The 16,991-nt window shown below is 43.7% G+C and overlaps 1 protein-coding gene across 2 annotated transcripts in view; it reads right to left on the bottom strand.

Moving 5' to 3' along the window:
- The window catches only part of WDR25 (WD repeat domain 25), a 180,340-nt gene that overhangs the window by 77,967 nt on the left and 85,382 nt on the right, over nucleotides 1-16,991 (bottom strand). The window contains exons 3-4 of one of the 2 annotated variants that reach the window (XM_059723221.1): nucleotides 2,078-2,225; nucleotides 1,554-1,586 (exon numbers count right to left, since the gene is read on the bottom strand). In XM_059723221.1, the coding sequence (XP_059579204.1) occupies nucleotides 1,554-1,586; nucleotides 2,078-2,225 (181 nt within the window). The remainder of the gene's footprint in view (nucleotides 1-1,553; nucleotides 1,587-2,077; nucleotides 2,226-16,991) is intronic. The other variant, XM_014596390.3, reaches the window with a different exon arrangement.

The raw sequence follows: 16,991 nt of genomic DNA, 5'->3' as shown, positions 1-16,991 counted from the left end.
GCATTAACTTGTGATTATTCAGAAAACTTTCGAAGTCCTATTAATTCTTGCTATGATCTAAATATAAAACCTGCTAAGGGCAATGTGTAACTAAACCAAAATTTACTTTGGGTCACATTCCCATTATAATCAGTCACTTCAGAGAAAATTAAACCTATCTGGTTCATTTAAACCTAGTTACATACTACAATGAAAATGACAAGGAAAATATTCTGAAATAAAATTGTGTAAAGACAAGAAGGCAACTTAATAAAGTCTCTTAAAAATGAAGGTTTGGGTACATTAATTCCACAGACTGCCACCAAAACAGGTGGTTTAAAACTTATTTATACTGGCATTAAGCTTGAATACCCCAGAAATTTCAATATTTTAGATTACATGTGTTTTTATATTCTTAAAATACAGCAACCCTTTGTAGCCATGATCAAATTTAAATTCACATAGCATGACAAATCTTGAGAAGTCAATTCTCAGACAGAAACCTTCTCTTTAAACATTTGTATGAACAATTCTGAGACATCTTTTTGGCCATACTCCTAATTCATTGTAACAGGACTACATTCTTAATCTGCAGCTCTTCTGCTCTCTAACAAGCATCAGATCTTAGTTTGCAGAGTGCTTTTTAATTTTATAGCAAAAAAATATATAGATGCTATTTTTAAAATGACCAAGAATTGCATTTATAACCTTTTCAATATAAAATTATATACATGCAAAAGGAATTAATTTTAAAAGAGTTCAACTCATTTCAATGTAGATTAAATGGCAATAGTTTATTAGAATGAATCAGGTATGGTACTTTCTTACATCCTAATCCTGCAATTCTACTTAGACAGGTAAAGTCTACATCCCAGTACAGCCCCATGGAACTCAATGGCCAGGTACAGACATTACACTTTTACAGGTATGAATGATCAAAAACTGGTCTATACCTGTAACAGAACAGAAGTTCAACACACATGGACTGGTCTAAAAATGGCAGAATTTGGTCTAAAAACTTGCCACCCCCACCAAAGGGTGAACGTGTGTTCTCTTCATTATCAATCTAAACTATGTCACTTACAGAAAACCAGTAACTTAAGTCAATTCTATCTTAGGCTTTTTGAATGCCTGTACCTAGTCAAAGAGGCTCTGTGAAAGTGGATACCATCACAGGACTGATGATCATGTGCTAAAAAAGAATATGGAGAGATCATCTAAATATGTCTCTCAATTTATTGAAGCAGCATAGGAAGTAAATGACATTTTGAAAAGCAGAGTGACAAGGTAACGACAGCCAAGTCCACTCAAATCCAGAACCCTACAAATTACTATGTAAGAACTTCACCCAACGTTTTTACTTTTGTTACAAGTGCAGCATTTACATCTCTAGGACACCAATTCAGCAAAGTGCGGTTTTTGTTTCATCACCTTTAAACACATGATTTAATCCTATTTAAGTCTTTTTAAGCAAAACATTTAAGCATGTATTTCCTTTAATTGCATATATAAATCTCACTGAAGTCAACCTGAAAGTTAAGCATATGTGTTACTGAATAAACATGGACTCCTACCTTTATAAAGCAGCAGGAAGAGGTCTTCTACACCTAAATGTGAACAGCGGTTGAAAAACATGGTTGGGGTGGTATGAAGTGTTTGCTCCTGTGGGTGATAAACAGGGAAGCAGGAGCAGCTGTGGTGTAGTGGAGTTTTCAAGTTTTAGGGTGTCACTGGGGAAGTCTATTGTGGGTTGCTTGTCTTACTGTAAGCCACCCTGAGTCTTTTTGTATAGGATGAAATATAAATCTAAATTGATGATGATATGAAAGGAGACAGATGTTCTAATGGTGCATCACTGAGGTAACCAAGAGTCATACATTCTCCATACCACTGGGAAGTAGCAGACCAATTTATGAATTGCAACTCTGGATAACATTAACCACATTTGTGGATATTTTAATCATTTCAGCCGGTGGGGGGGGAGGGGGGGACACTTATATGCTTTATGGGAGAATAAAAATATCCTCCAAAGGTATTGATGAAGACTTAGGGGATATGAGCAAACAGCATTACAAATATGCTTATAAATGACATTTACCTGTTTCAACATCTGTTAAGTGAAGCATAAAATCAAAACCTCCACTGAGAATTCTTCTTCCACATAAAGACCATTGAGCAGCTCGAACAGCACAAGAGTGACAGGAATAAGTTTTTAAACAGCGGCCTGTATCAACAGCATCCCATATCTTAAGAAGAAACAGAATAACATTTCTTAAATATTAAGAACTACAGTAATTAAATTATTAAATATGCTGAAAAAGAATTAGAATAAATTAATTGACTTAGCTGAGAAAGCTTTAACTAGCAAATTCATATCTCTGAAGCTAAAAGTATGGGTTTCAAGTAATAATAAATTCCCTTAAGTTAGAAAATGAAAATGTTTTCTTAACTAGCGAGAAAATCAAGACAATAAGTTTATATACGGTATGTGTAAATTGCTGGAAAAGCAGAAACTGTTCTAAATGGCAGATCATGTCAAATTCCCCAAAGTAATTTCTGTACTGCCTCCCCCAACAACCCTGGCAGGCAAGTTTAAGATCTTCTGTCTATGTAGGATATATCTAATCCCTTAGTCTTGCAATCTGTGACTTCAAATAGAATGCTGCAACTGCCATCAAAATGTACTTAACACGAAGGATATTACTGATCCTTGATTATCCAAACTCCTTTGGAAAGTACCTGCTGAGAAGTCCTTTGCATAACTGAAACAGTTGCAAGCTATTGTATGGAACTGAAGAGCAAACATAGAGCACAGTACTAAACAATGCTTAAAAAGAACAGTATGAAAAATTGGTTTGGGTTAGTTACAGCAGGGTTATCCAGCCTTTTTTGTTTTGTTTTGTTTTTAAGTCAAATCAGCCAAATCAATTCCAAATCTATGCGAAACATTCAAGAACCATACCTGGCCCTGCTACTGGAAAGCATCCTCCACCCCCACCTGGGGCTTCAGAAACTTCCAAATCCTTCGGTGGGTATGCAACGTGCAGGTCCAAGCCCGGAGGCCTGGGGTTTGGATGCCCCTGATTTTTGCTTGCCCTCGGCCGTATGGCCGCAGGAGCAAGCTGGAGGGGGGTGTCTGCCATTTCCATAAAGTCAACATGTAGACAAGTCCAACTTCTGGGCGTCTGGGAGCCACAGGACCCCCAGCTACATGCCCTACAGGCTGCATGCCATGCCATGTGAACAACCCCCCTGACCCCACCAAAGGATCATATAAGTCCCCACAACCCACCTGCGCCACAGGCCTCTACCAGCACAGGGTAACAGCATCCTGGAAGCATCCAGGATGCTATGGAAGCATACTGCACAAACAGACGTACTGTGCCATGCTACACAGCACCCCCTTGCTACATGCCACCCTCTGTCCCCACTGCAGGAGGCAACTTCAACTGCACTGCACCAGCACAGATGCTATGCAGATCCCCAGCTCTCCCCAAGCCTATGACTACAGGCTCCTGCATCCCCGCAAGCTACACTGCTCTGCCCCAACCCCAGGGGTAGGTACAGGCAATGGAAGCTGAAGGAAGGCAGGGAAGCCTGGAGGTTTGGCAACATCAGCAAAACCAAAGGGGGGAGCACTGCAGATAACCAAGGGTTTGGATAGCCAAGACTCAATTGACAGAGGCAAAACTATATAATACAGACAGAAATGGGATTTTTCTAAAGCCAAAAGAATATGCAGACCTAGGCCACTACTAAGAACACTTGAAAAGCCCACCCTTACTTATTATCTTAACCTTGGAGGTCAACAGGACAAGAAGTAGAGCATTCAAGATGAAGTCTTCAATGTTTCTAGAATGTCTTAGACTAAGACATATTATAAAAATAAAACCAATTATTTTATAAAAGGAAAGGTAACTGTTAGCAGAATCAATAGAAGCATTGTAAGGTATTCCTAGCAAATGGATATAACCCAAATCATAATTAAAAAGGTTATCAAATATGCAGCTCACCTCATTAATCAAAAACACAGGCTCTGCTGAAGTGCTTTTTCACCATACATTTCAACAACAGAAATTTCTGAACAAATTATATGAGAAAGTAATATCTAGCATGTTCATTTTTTTTTTAGATAGGAGGTTGGCCAATTACTAGTATTCATTTTTCATTAATATCCTACTTCAATAAGTACTGGATTACAAAAGAACTGATGATTGCATGATTTATTACTATCTCTGCTGTTTGAGCTTAACCAAACAATATTTCTGCCAAATTCTACAGTTGACAGGTCAGCGAACCCCAGTATTTTCACTGCCAGAGATAGCAGTGCAACTAAATCAATGTTTTAATTATTACTATTGACAGTTTTATTGTATGTGCAGTTAGAAATTTTAAAACTACTAAAACATACTAAAGAAATCCTAAAAACTCTTGGTAATTAGTTAATGATACCTAAATCTTTATCATATGAAATCTTGCTATATGCTTCAAACAAAGGCTGCTTTGCGAGCCCACCAAGGGCTCTTCTGCCCTAAAAAAAAAAGTGCACATTTTCTAAGCCTGGATTAATATTAGTATTGTTGTTGCTGCTACTGTTACTATGCCCGAAGTGTGCTAAACAAATTATAACATAAAAAAGATCATTCTCATCTCAAAGGCCTTACAATACATAAGACTGTAGGCCCACAATCTTCCATTGTGTACAACCAGGAAGCTCCAATGAAGTCAGTTATTAATTATAAAATATAATTGTTACATAAAAAATGCAGTGTAAAAAAAATTCAACAGATGTCAAAGCTTGATTGAATATTTATGTCCTTGAAGTAGCATCACAGATTTCTCAGAACAGTAAGATTACCTGAAAGGGAACAGGGGAAGTAAAAAACCTCTTAATTCTTGTTCTTTCTTTTGCTAGACTGAAAAGTGTTACTGCCATGGAAGGACTTGCTGACATTTCTACCTGTATATTGCAGACAACATGTCTTAGGAGACTGTTTAAAGTAACTGCTAATCATGTATAGACTAAATTTCTGCTCTGTAAAGCAACCAATTATTGTTAATTATTTGAGTGGTCAGTTAAGTTAAACACCCTAACAAATGTATCCTAAATACCCTAACTATAAGCAAGGAAAATCAGAGAGAATAATATTAAGGAGCTTTTGGAATTAAGTTTCTACCTTGTTTAATGACTTTCATGATTATTTCCAGTTCCATTCTAACAAAAACAAAAAACAGGAAGGTTAATTACGTCCAGGAGGGTTTTTCATATGAGAAACCTATTGAATGAATCAAGAAAAAGTAGCTGATAAATGCTTCAGAAAGTTTTCTTACATTTTAGTGATTAAACATGAAAATACATTTCAACGAGAAGGGAAAGTAAAACAAGTTCAAAATCATTTAATAGCACTGGCTTAGACAGAAAATCAGTGCAAGAGAAAGAAGTGAAACACGCATGTATGTTTGCATTCATTCTGTAGAAAGGAAAAACCATTTTTCACATCTGGATGATGCTATTAAAGTAAAAAGGAAAAGTCACTACAAAATGGCACTGTATTTACCTCTACCTCCTGGCTTCTATCAGCTCATCTCACTCAAACAGCCTTCTCCATCACAGCAGTGAGGGATAGGGGAAGGGGGAAGAATTTAAAATAATCCTTGGTAACAGGGGACCCTAACACTGGTACTCTGCTGGATAGGGAAAGACAAACAAAAACAGGGACTGGAGCAGTCAGTCTGAAAGAGAAGGACCCACGTCAGGAAGCCAGGGTCCTACCACTTCGAGAGAATGGAGCAGCAGGCACAGAGGCTGCCCTTTAATTAATAGATGAGAAACTCCTGAGCAGGGTGAGACAAGGCAAGCCGTCAGCAGGGGGAAAGGGCTCTCGGACACATAAGCCCTGCCTGAAGCTGGAAATTAGGGGGAGAACAAGAGAAAGTGAGGGCAACAGGCTGAGCCAATGGTGAAAGAAGGTGCTCTCTGGGGAAGTGCAAAGACTCAGTAGCTCTGGTGTTATAGGCACCAGGAACATCCATGGCCCAGACACTAATCTCATGAGCAGTCGCACACCGAGGCAGCTTACGACACTGAGGCGGCTTACGCACACTGAGGCCCCGTCCTACGACATCTGTGTACTCCGGATGAGAGGATTTCTGTTAAAGCAGGAGCACTTTTGTTTCCGTTGCTGTATTGTATCCAGGGAGGCAAGAAGGTTTCATTAAAGCAGCAGCTTGCTTTTATGTTAGTTATACCAGTGGACTGAATGTGGCTGGAGGGGCAAGTGTGCAGGCCACAGAGGCTCACCAAGGCATAGTATCCTTCCAGGGAAGGATGCAAGTCAGAGGCAGCCAAAGGCTGAGAGAGCCAGGGGCCATAGCCCAGCAAGGGGCGAAACCAGGGTCAAGGTCCTAGAATCTGGAGCTCATAAGCCGGGTCCTGGTGTGGTGGGCCTAGGCAGAGAGAGCCCAGCTAGAAAAAGAAGTGAAAGCCTGAGAAGGCCAAGACCCCAACAAGTACTTGGAGGATGCAGTATAGACTGTATTGAGGCAAGATGACACCCAGGAATGATAGCTGATAACATCTGTGAGCCATAAGCATGATTATGAGGGCAGCTGGAGATCCCAATTATTGCCTCTAAAGATTGACTGGGGGCTGCCTTAAAAGGTGAGGCCCACCCCTTAGAGTTTTGGGCAGGGAAGACCAGAGGATAGTGCACTAGGCAAAGCTAGGAAGGTCCCTTAAAGATCAAGTCATGGCAGGCAAGAGGTAAGAGGCAAAGTAGAGACCAGGGGTTGTGAGCAAGCAGATCCAACCACTAATGGACCTCTGACACCAGGTGGATTGCCCAAGCCTGCCACACCCTCCAATAAATATTTTCTATACATGGAAAATTATAACAAATTTATCATTTTTTCATGTATATAATCTATACATTGGAGGTTGTCACTGAAACTCAAGTTCATCTTAGATTTGGATACAAATGGTAATAAAAACAGTGCTAAACATGAAGAAAAAAAAAAAGAACACGAGGCAAGTTTATTTCTGACAATTTTTTCCTCCTTTACCTTAACTCTGGGATGATAGCACAAAATGGACAGCCCTGCTTATTTCCATGTCTATTCCCAACATGAGTATTTATGGCTCTAACTTACAGTCTAAAGTAAAAGGTGGAACATTTGAGAAATCCTTTTCTCTAGGACTGCAAAGAATCAAACCAAACTATTTCTTAAGCATTTCTTGGAAGATGTAAATTAAACAAGTTTTAAGACTGGAAAATATTTCGTTCCTAGAATTCTTATCTTCCAACCTAAAACATTAATTGGCCTACAAATACTTCTTTTCTTATCTAATATACCTACACTAGCTGAGTTCAAAAGATCATTAGCACTTTGGGCAGGGGGTGGCAGTTGTTTTTGCTTGTTTATTTTTTTTTTTAACTTACCTAACAGTTTTGGTAAGTTTGATCAAAAGTTACATCCTAAAAATGCATACTCCATATCAGGTTATATAATGCACTAAAAATATGCTTACAACTAAGGTTATAGCACACAATTTAATAACATTTTGATTGTTAAAGTATGTTATCAACATAACCATAAAAAAGACACTCCACAGCACCCATTTCTAGGGGGAAGAAGAAGAGAGATAAAACAACCATGGGTCATATTTTAAATCATCCACTCCATGTACCAAAAAAAAAAAAAAAAAAATATGGTTTTTAGATACTAAAACAGGGGCAGGCAAAATACAGCCCATGGGCTAGATCCAGTGTGCCAGGCGATTTTTTTTTCTGCACATAATTTTGAATTTTTCTGCACATAATTCCCTGGGGTATAAAATATTGAAGTAGTCATTAGAGGCTAATCTACAGGCATGGTTGATTTCCTGAATAGGAAATAACTCAAACAATATATCAGTTTAAACCCTTCAGTCTATGGGTTAAATGAGTAGAAATTTTCATGACTATACCAACACAATTCCAGTATATTGACAGCTCATGTTCATCTTGGAGTCAATAATGACTCCGAGATCCCTTTCCGCCTCTGTGCTTTCAAGAAGGAAACTCCCCAGCCTGTATGTATGCTGTGGATTCCTTCTCCCAAGGTGCAGCACCCTGCATTTGTCTATGTTGAACTCCATCCTATTCTCATCTGCCCACTTTTGTAGTCTGTCTAAATCTAGTTGCAGCCCTCTCTCTCCCTTCAAGTGTGTCCACCTTGCCCCACATCTTAGTGTCATCAGCAAACTTGGACAGCGTGCTTTCCACCCCCTCATCCAAGTTGCTGATGAAGATGTTAAACAGTGCGGGCCTGAGGACCAAGCCCTGGGGTACCCCACTGCTCACATCTCTCCAGGTTGAGTACAACCCGTCCACCACTACTCTCTGGGTGCGCCCCATCAGCCAATTTTTTACCCATCCAACTGTGCAGACATCAATGCCGTAATCACTTAATTTATTGATGAGGATGGGGTGAGAGACAGTGTCAAATGCCTTCTTAAAGTCTAGAAAGACTACGTCCACTATGTATCATAGTGCTTAGGGTTGAAAGGGACCTAAACAGATCATCAGGTCCAACCCCCCGCCCCGGGCAGAAACGGGTGCCGGGGTCATATCACCCCAGCCAAATATCTCTCCAGCCTCCTCTTGAAGACCCCCAAAGTAGGAGAGAGCACAACCTCACTTGGGAGCCCATTCCAGCGCCTGGCAGCCATCATGCAGCAGATAACTTCCACTGCACCCCTGCACAGTATGGGATCCCCAGGTCCCTGGTCATAGGTTCCCTCAGCTCTGCAGGCTGCCCAGCCTTGCCCCCTGGGGCAGGGGTACGAATTGGAAGCTGAAGGGGGAACCCAGAGACTCCAGTGGCAGCAACAGGAGAAACAATGCGGGGGAGCAGCACCCAGACTGAGAGCCCAGGGGCTGCAAATTAACCCGGGGGGGGGGGGGGAGGAGGGAGGGTGCTGCATGTAGCCCACAGGCTGCCAGTTGGACAACTCCATTTTAGAGTAATATTTCCAAGTAGTAGCTGGAAGCACATGCATCACATTTCTTAGCTTCACGATTGGAAATCCTTTATACCATCATAGGATGAAAACATGCACATGATTTTGGCTGGAAATAAATGTCACCTTTGTACCACCATAAAAAGCCAACCTGTCTCTGCCCCTTGTCTTGCCACAAATGCCCAAAATTGTGGCTGTGACAATAGATGGTATAAATTTGTGCTGCTTTTTTGCTGTTTGGCTTTTGGTGGGAGAGTGCAGGCAACCCAGAGCTGCCTGTGCTTTCCAGGTGTCCCAGACAGGGATGCCTGGGGCTTCAGGGTCCTGATGCTGTGTGCTTCAGGAATTCTGATTCTGTTGTCCTGCAAAGTCAGGCCCCTGAATCTTCATAACTTGCAGGACCACTGCAAACAGAAAAATCCCAGATTCTCCATTTGCAATGTTTTTTGTCACCAGTGAAGTAAATCAGTGATTCCAGGAGACATCCTAACACAGCCAATCTGCTTTATTTGACAACATCTGTTTATAGCTTTAGTGCTCCATCCAGTGATAACGCTGAATGCCTTAAAGGACTGAGTTTGAAAGAATGTGACACCTGCGCTTAAAACAGCTTACCATTTTTTAAATTGGTCAAAGAAATGAAATATAAATTCTATCTAAATTATTCTGAAATACATAGCTAAAATTTGCGTGGTTGCATACTTTTGACTTAATAGGAATGAATACATGCATATCTAAGAGAATGTATATCTAAGTCTCAATTAATGGATTTTTTTTCTTCTCTTGAAGTGTTATTTTTACATATAGTACATAAATTCCTACACCATGTAGAAGATTTCAGGGGGTTTATTTAATACTGTTTATAATCATAGATATGCCTAGAAAAGCTCAGTAGCTTTTGACAGCATTTTAAATCTAATTTTCTAAATACTTTTGAAATGGGTGAACATAAATGTTCTTAATTGGTGCTTTAAGGTTTACTTGTTTCAGTAGTGTAGCGTTCTAGCCTTTGGCTTCAGCCTCTCAGCATTGCTGAATCAAAAAATCTTATGTGCATATGATGTCCAGACTGAAAGAGCTGAGACTCTCCTTCAGGAAAAACGATCTCTAAACAGCATCATTTTGGCTGGGTTATTTTCACATGCTGCTCTTTGCTCAAGGCCAAGTACAAAATAATGTAGTATAGGGATGGGCAATTATTTCAGCTGGAGGGCTACTTCCTGAGTTTTGGTGAGCTGTCAAGGGCCTCAAGTGTAGGCTCTGCCTCTTGAGAGGTGCCCTGCCCCTGGTCACCATTTGGGACTGGAAGTCCCAACCCAACCCCTGGTCTTTGCCACTGGAAGTCCCTCCCCTCCCCCAAGAAGTACTCCTTGTGGGAGGGGGATTTGCCATCTTGGAACCAGAAAAAATACATATCATAAATGAGAAATCAAACATCTATTATAACATATTTTAATTTTATTTAAAAAAATATTATGTCCTGATTCATGTGTGTTTGCATAGTATATGTAGAGGCAATTGCATAATAGCTCAAAATAAAGTCTCAATCTTGTATATTGTAGGGGGCATGGGGATTGTGGGGTGTATGTGAGTGGTGTGTGGGAGGGGAGTGGGTATGGTGTGGGGGTGTGTGGGGGTATGGTGGGGTATGCATGTGGGGCCCTCCCCTACATTTCCACCCCGCATGGTGCATTGCACATGCTTCCAGTGTCAGCAGCACCAGGCGGTGGGCCTTTGGGGCACTCATGGCTTGCGGCAGGTGGAGTCACCTGGTGTGGCTCTGGTTATGTCCTGGGAGCTGCATGTGGTGGCAGAGAGCAAGGCCAGGTCAGCTGCAGGGATTCCCATGGCTCATGCAGCTCCCTGGGACTTGGCCAAAGTAATGCACCACCAGGGGGAGCCCTGCGCAATAGAGCTGACAGCCTGGCCATTAGGGCTGTGCGAGAGGGCACTGTTTCCCTTAGACTTCCATTTTACTGTTTCAACAGGACAGTGTTTCGTTTTGAGTTTCATTTCATTTCAAAACCTCTGTTCTGTTTTGTTTAGTCGAAACTGTTTTGCTGTTTTGACATTTCGCCCGTAGGCTTTAATGGGGAAGCATGAAACTGCCTATAACTTTGTAATTTTTTGGCAGATATGGATGAAAACAGCAGGGATGGTATCCCCTTCTGAGAGCATGAAGCCTGTTAAGTTTCAAGGAGATAGGTGCAGGAGTTTCTGGGAAACTGCACCTCAAGTTGCTGACAAGCAAAAAACTCATGATGTGTAACTTTGTGTGTGTTAAGGCACACTGTCACTGGTGCTGGGGCCTCTACATGACATGGTAGTGTACAGGGCCTCCTACCCTACAGCCTCAGCTCGGTCCACCACTTTAAATAACAACAGGTAATAACTTAGTGAACAGCACAGTAGCACCAGCAGCATCTCAGGCAGCCAAACTGTCACAGTCTCTCTTTCCTCTCCTGCAGGAGCTTCTTTTCCAGTGTCATGACCCAAAGGGTATGATTTTGTGTGTGCTTCGGCACTGCAGAATTATTTCCTGCCACGAGGAGCTTTCTTTGCATGGTGCAATTCTCAGTTGCATAGAGAAAACCCCGGTGCAAAGGAGTTCCAGCCATTCATATGTAAATTTGTGTCCCACTATTGGCTGTTTCTAAATTATTCCCACGTGGCAGCTAGCGATTGGCTTGCTAGCCGTATAAGAGGCTTGAGCGGTTTCCACCCAAGTTGGAGGAGAAGGAGGACTTCACATCTCGTGAAGAACTCTAAGCGTGCTGTGGAACTTAATGAACGCAGCGTGTGCCTTAAGAAGGATACAGGGGCCTGATCAACCTCTAGCCTCTCTCCGTCGCTGCCTGATCCCTCGACGTACCCTTCCCTGCGTGCTTTCGTGGAGAGTCACCTTTCGGACTCTCATCGTGGTATCCAGAGCTCTTCTCGGGTTATTTCGTCTGGTTGGTTTGATGGGCTCGCAATTCTAGAGCTCTCAGCCGGCCTTGGACCAGAGTTCGCGGTTAGAACTCTTGTCCACTCTTCTTCTTTTCTATCTGTAACTGCAACGCAAGCAAGTTTTCCTGCCTGCACCGCAACCATCTACGGTGTAAGTAAAATAATCTTTAATCAACCTCTACGCGTCCGTGCCTAATTCTAGTCCGCCGTGCCGAATTCCCTGGCCCACGTGCCAGGGCTGCTGGCCACAGCCCGCTGCGCGCCCCCAAAAGCCTCGGACCGCTCCCGGCCCACACATCCAGCAGCTGCCAGAGAACTCTCCCTGCCAGCCCCAGCCCTGGGGCTTAGATGTGTCCAGGGCCCTTCGTCCTTCTGGTCAGCTGACCGGGGACAGGTGCTAGGGGTGTTGGTCTAAGGGCATGGCACTGGAAGACAAGATTCTTTGGATCAGTCTAATCTGGTATATTTTAGTAGACCAACTGAATAGTTACAGAAATATATCTTAGCAAGCTTTCAGGTTGAAAAACCCTTTGTCAGGCTGAGGAAGCACCTGCAGTTGGTGTATGTGCTGTTCCTGGATGGAAGAAATAGTAAAGAAGCCAGAGGCTGGCATGCAATGCAGGCAAGAAAGCCAGTCAGTGAAAATGGAAATGGAGGCATCAGGGAATGAGGGACAGGCTGGGGGAAAGGGGGATGTAGCAGCACAGGTAAAAGTGGAGGTACCTGGGGAGTCAGATGTCTGGTAGGTTGTAGTGTGTCAGAATTCCAACGTCTATATTGAGTCCATGAGTTTCTGTACCTCGGAGGTTGATGAAGTGCAGTTCATAGACTCATCTGTCAAAAGCTGGCATCCCAGGCAGCTAAGCTGAGCTTACCTGGAATCTCACAACTTCGCTGCAACCAGCAAGCCATGGAATGAGGAACATTGATCCGCTGGAAGCTCTCCATTTGGCTCTGAAGTTCCCTCGCTATGGGGATCACCTGGCTAAGGAGGGCATTGCCAGTGCTGAGGGTCTCGGTGGCTTTGAGGAAGGACTTGAGGACCACCAAGATCTGAGACATGGTATCCCACTCAGCTCTGTTAAGGGGGCTGCTGATCCCAATCTCCCTGAGCAAGGCCATCTCATGGATGGCCTTCTGTTGCTCCACCAGCCTCTTGAGCATCAGATATGCGGAGTTTCACCGAGTCTCCACATCCTGCATGATTTTGTGCTGCAAAATGTTCAGCTGTGCTTGTTTGTCCTGCAGCATTTTGCCCCCATGGATGCTTCTGTGGAAGGAGGCTGCCACCTTCCTGCATTTGGAAATGAGCTTGCTGGTGGTGCTGGCACCATCACCAGCATCCTTGTCTCCCTCAAAGGTGTCCCTGACAATGAGGTGGAACTTGTGTGCCACACAGCAGATGCCAATAAAGTTGGTATTATGGACTGCCTTAACTATATTGGCCCCACTGTCAGTGACCAGCTGAAAAAAAAATCAAAATTATGCAAACTTACTTTATATTTTTACAAATTAAACTAAATATAACACTATTTGAAAATTCTTTAGAAATACATGTGGGTACTTGTGTGCAGAGGGTGTGGGGGGGAATTTGTGAGGTGGCATGGGGGGATTCTGAAGGTGTGGGAGACGTGGGTGTGCATGGAGTTTATGGGCGGTTATGAAGAGATTTCATAGATTTCATAGACATTAGGGCTGGAAGGGACCTCGGAAGATCATCGAGTCCAGCCCCCTGCCCAAAGGGCAGGAAGTCAGCTGGGGTCATAGGATCCCAGCAAGATAAGCATCCAGTTTGCTCTTGAAGGTGTTCAATGTAGGTGCTTGAACCACCTCCGGTGGCAGGCTGTTCCAGACCTTGGGGGCTCGGACAGTAAAAAAATTCTTCCTTATGTCCAGCCTGAAACGGTCTTGTAGTAGTTTATGACCATTCGACCTAGTTGTCATCCCTTGGGGTGCTCTGGTGAACAAACGTTCCCCCAGATACTGGTGGTCACCCCTGATAAACTTGTAGGTGGCCATCAGATCAGCCCTGAGCCTGCGCTTTTCCAGGCTAAAGAGCACCAGGGCTCTCAGCCTGTCATCGTAGGGTCTGCTTCCCTGACCTCTGATCATGTGCGTGGCTCTTCTCTGGACTCTCTCAAGCTTCTCCACATCCTTTTTGAATTGTAGAGCCCAAAACTGTACACAGTACTCCAGCTGCGGCCTCACTAAGGCCAAGTACAAGGGGAGAATGACGTCCCGGGATTTGCTTGAGAAGCATCTATGGATGCAGGCCAGCGTTTTGGTCGCTTTACTAGCCGCAGCATCGCACTGCAGGCTCATGTTCATCTTGTGGTCAATGATGACCCCCAAGTCTCTTTCTTCCATAGTGCTAGCCAACATAGTACTGCCGAGCCTATAAGGATGCTGCGGTTTTTTCTTCCCAAGGTGGAGAACCTTGCATTTATCGGCGTTGAACACCATCAGATTCTTGTCCGCCCACTCGCTGAGCCTGTCCAGGTCAGCCTGGATCACCCGCCTGTCTTCCGGTGTGGATGCTTTGCCCCAAAGTTTGGTGTCATCAGCGAACTTGGCTAGTCCGCTTCTGACTCCAGTGTCCACATCATTAATGAAGATGTTGAACAGTATGGGTCCAAGGACAGAGCCTTGGGGGACCCCACTGCTCACCGGACACCATGATGAGCGACTTCCATTGATTACTACCCTCTGGGTCCGACCCCAGAGCCAATTTTCCAGCCAGTGGATCGTGGAGGACCCAAGGCAACAACTGGCCAGTTTCTCCAAGAGGCGATCATGGGAAACCAGATCGAAGGCTTTTTTGAAGTCAAGATATAGGACATCAATCTCTTCTCCCTTGTCCAGGTGATAGGTCACCTGGTCGTAGAAGGAAATGAGATGTGTGAGTGTGTGCAGTTTGTGGGGGGTATGGCCCCCCCATGCACAGCCCCCAGCACACACCCCCTCTGCACAGCTCCTGCCCACCACATACCACCCCGTGCATAGACCCTGCCATCACATGCACCCCACCGTGCACAGTCCACCCCACCATGCACCCCCCCCACCCACCACACACAGCTCCATGCCACATGCCCTCACCTGCAGAGCCCCTGCCACCAGCAGCAGCAACAGGTTGCCACTCCTGGCTGCAGCAGGCAAAGCCCCCCTGGTGATGCACAGCTCTGTCAAATCCTGAGGGCTGTACATGGCAGTACAGAGCCAGCTCAGCCCAGCCCACTGGTGCACGCCTTCAAACAAGATCAGGCTGGCTCCATGCCAGGACATGTGGATCACAGCACTGCGGATGATAGTCACGTGCAGCCCCCAGGATTCACCAGAGCCGTACACTGCCAGGGGCTCTGCCTGCACCATCCAGGAGTGCCCCGAGGGCCCGCTGCCAGCTGCTGCTGGCAACAGGGGCTGTGTACCATGGGGTGAGGGGCATGTGGTGGAAGAGCCAACACCTACCTACAAACCCCACACACACCCCTACACCCCGCAGGCAGAAGCTCCCCTTTTCACTCACCACCTACACCCCAGGGAATTACGCGATATTATGAGATCATGTGCAGGCACATAATTGCATAATTCCATGGGATGTAATGTTTTAAGGAAATAAATAGTTTACAAATTAGCTATTACATAGATATAGTGTCAACCCTTTTTGTAGATAGGTTTCTCCACTTCACCATCATGTCCTCTACTAGAATTAGTTGAGGGGGCCAAAACAGCAGACACAAACAGCTGAGGAAATATGTTAGCAACTAAAAAAATTCTGACAGAAAAGGTGCCATGGACAGAGTGATCCTCTTGTCTGCTGTCTACCAGGTAAGGCGTCATCTTCACCTTCAAGTACTGTTTCACCTTCTTTAAGATTATGAGGAAATAAAGATGGTTCTGCAGTTTCCTGTTTTCCCATGTGGTCTAGCAATACATTACGTAGACCTTGCTGGAGCACTGATCAGTATATATACTGCTCACATACAGGCTCTACCGAAGCATTGACCAAAATAGGCCTCACTAAAAACATTACTGATTCACAAACTGCTTATAGAGGCTGAAGCGGAAATGTGCACACAGGAGTAGACTATACAAATTCATCATGACGTTGATCAGTAAGGCTGGTACTGGACGGTCTAAATAACACAAGATAACGATGACATGTACAAGAAGGTGTATGATTTAAACAGGAAATACGATGATCTGGTAAAGATGTTTTAATACTTATTAAGAACATGGTACAGGACATGTGTGATACAAGCAGAAAGTTGTTTTGATCAGTGTATAATAGGGGAACTGGAAATCCTTGGAACTTTGTATTTGGCCTAGGGGATGCATTTGTTATGTGAGTTGTGCCAGTATATTACCCCAAGCACCCAGAGCTAAGACCGTGTAACCCACTGGCGATGCATGTTAACAAGTAGATGCTTTGTAGGTAATAAACCTAGTCAAGCTTTTGCCACAGAATGAGCCTATGGTCATCCTTCCTATAACATCAAGGACTCCAGGGAATATACACTGCCTGAAGCAATTACTGCAGTACAGACTATGACAAGGCCCTCACATACACCAAAAACTACACTGACCACACAAAGAGGACAGCAAAGTACCATGGGCCAGTAGGACCAGTTTCCTCACCAGCCCAGAAGATACTTCGCATGTGAAACAACTGATCATACAGTGGACGAGAACTGAGTTACTACAGAGCGCATTTCCACCTTCTGTTTCAAGATTACATGCTCTCAGCTAAACTGCCATTGAGGATTAAGAATTTTTAGAAAAACAGATGCCAGAAGCTGCCTTTCTTCAGGATCACATGAAGAGCTGCAGCAAACAAAGAAATTGATGGAAGGAAAAAATGTACTACCATCTGTGCTGAGCTGGATAGCAGCCAGAGGAACTTCCCAGAATCTGCATTAGTAACCACTGAGGCTCTGGACAGGTTAAAGATAATCCTTAACTGCCTATTCAATAGCTTAGAAGTGCTTGGTTTGTCCTTGAACAGTAATCTTACCTATATGCATTTGAATTACTCATGTTGAAGAACTACAGCCTTGATTCAGTA

Source organism: Alligator mississippiensis, chromosome 2, assembly GCF_030867095.1.
Source record: "Alligator mississippiensis isolate rAllMis1 chromosome 2, rAllMis1, whole genome shotgun sequence".
In the NCBI taxonomy this organism is placed as follows: Eukaryota; Metazoa; Chordata; order Crocodylia; family Alligatoridae; genus Alligator; species Alligator mississippiensis.
The sequence above is the reverse complement of the archived record's forward strand: the minus strand, read 5'-3'. Positions and strand labels throughout refer to the sequence as shown.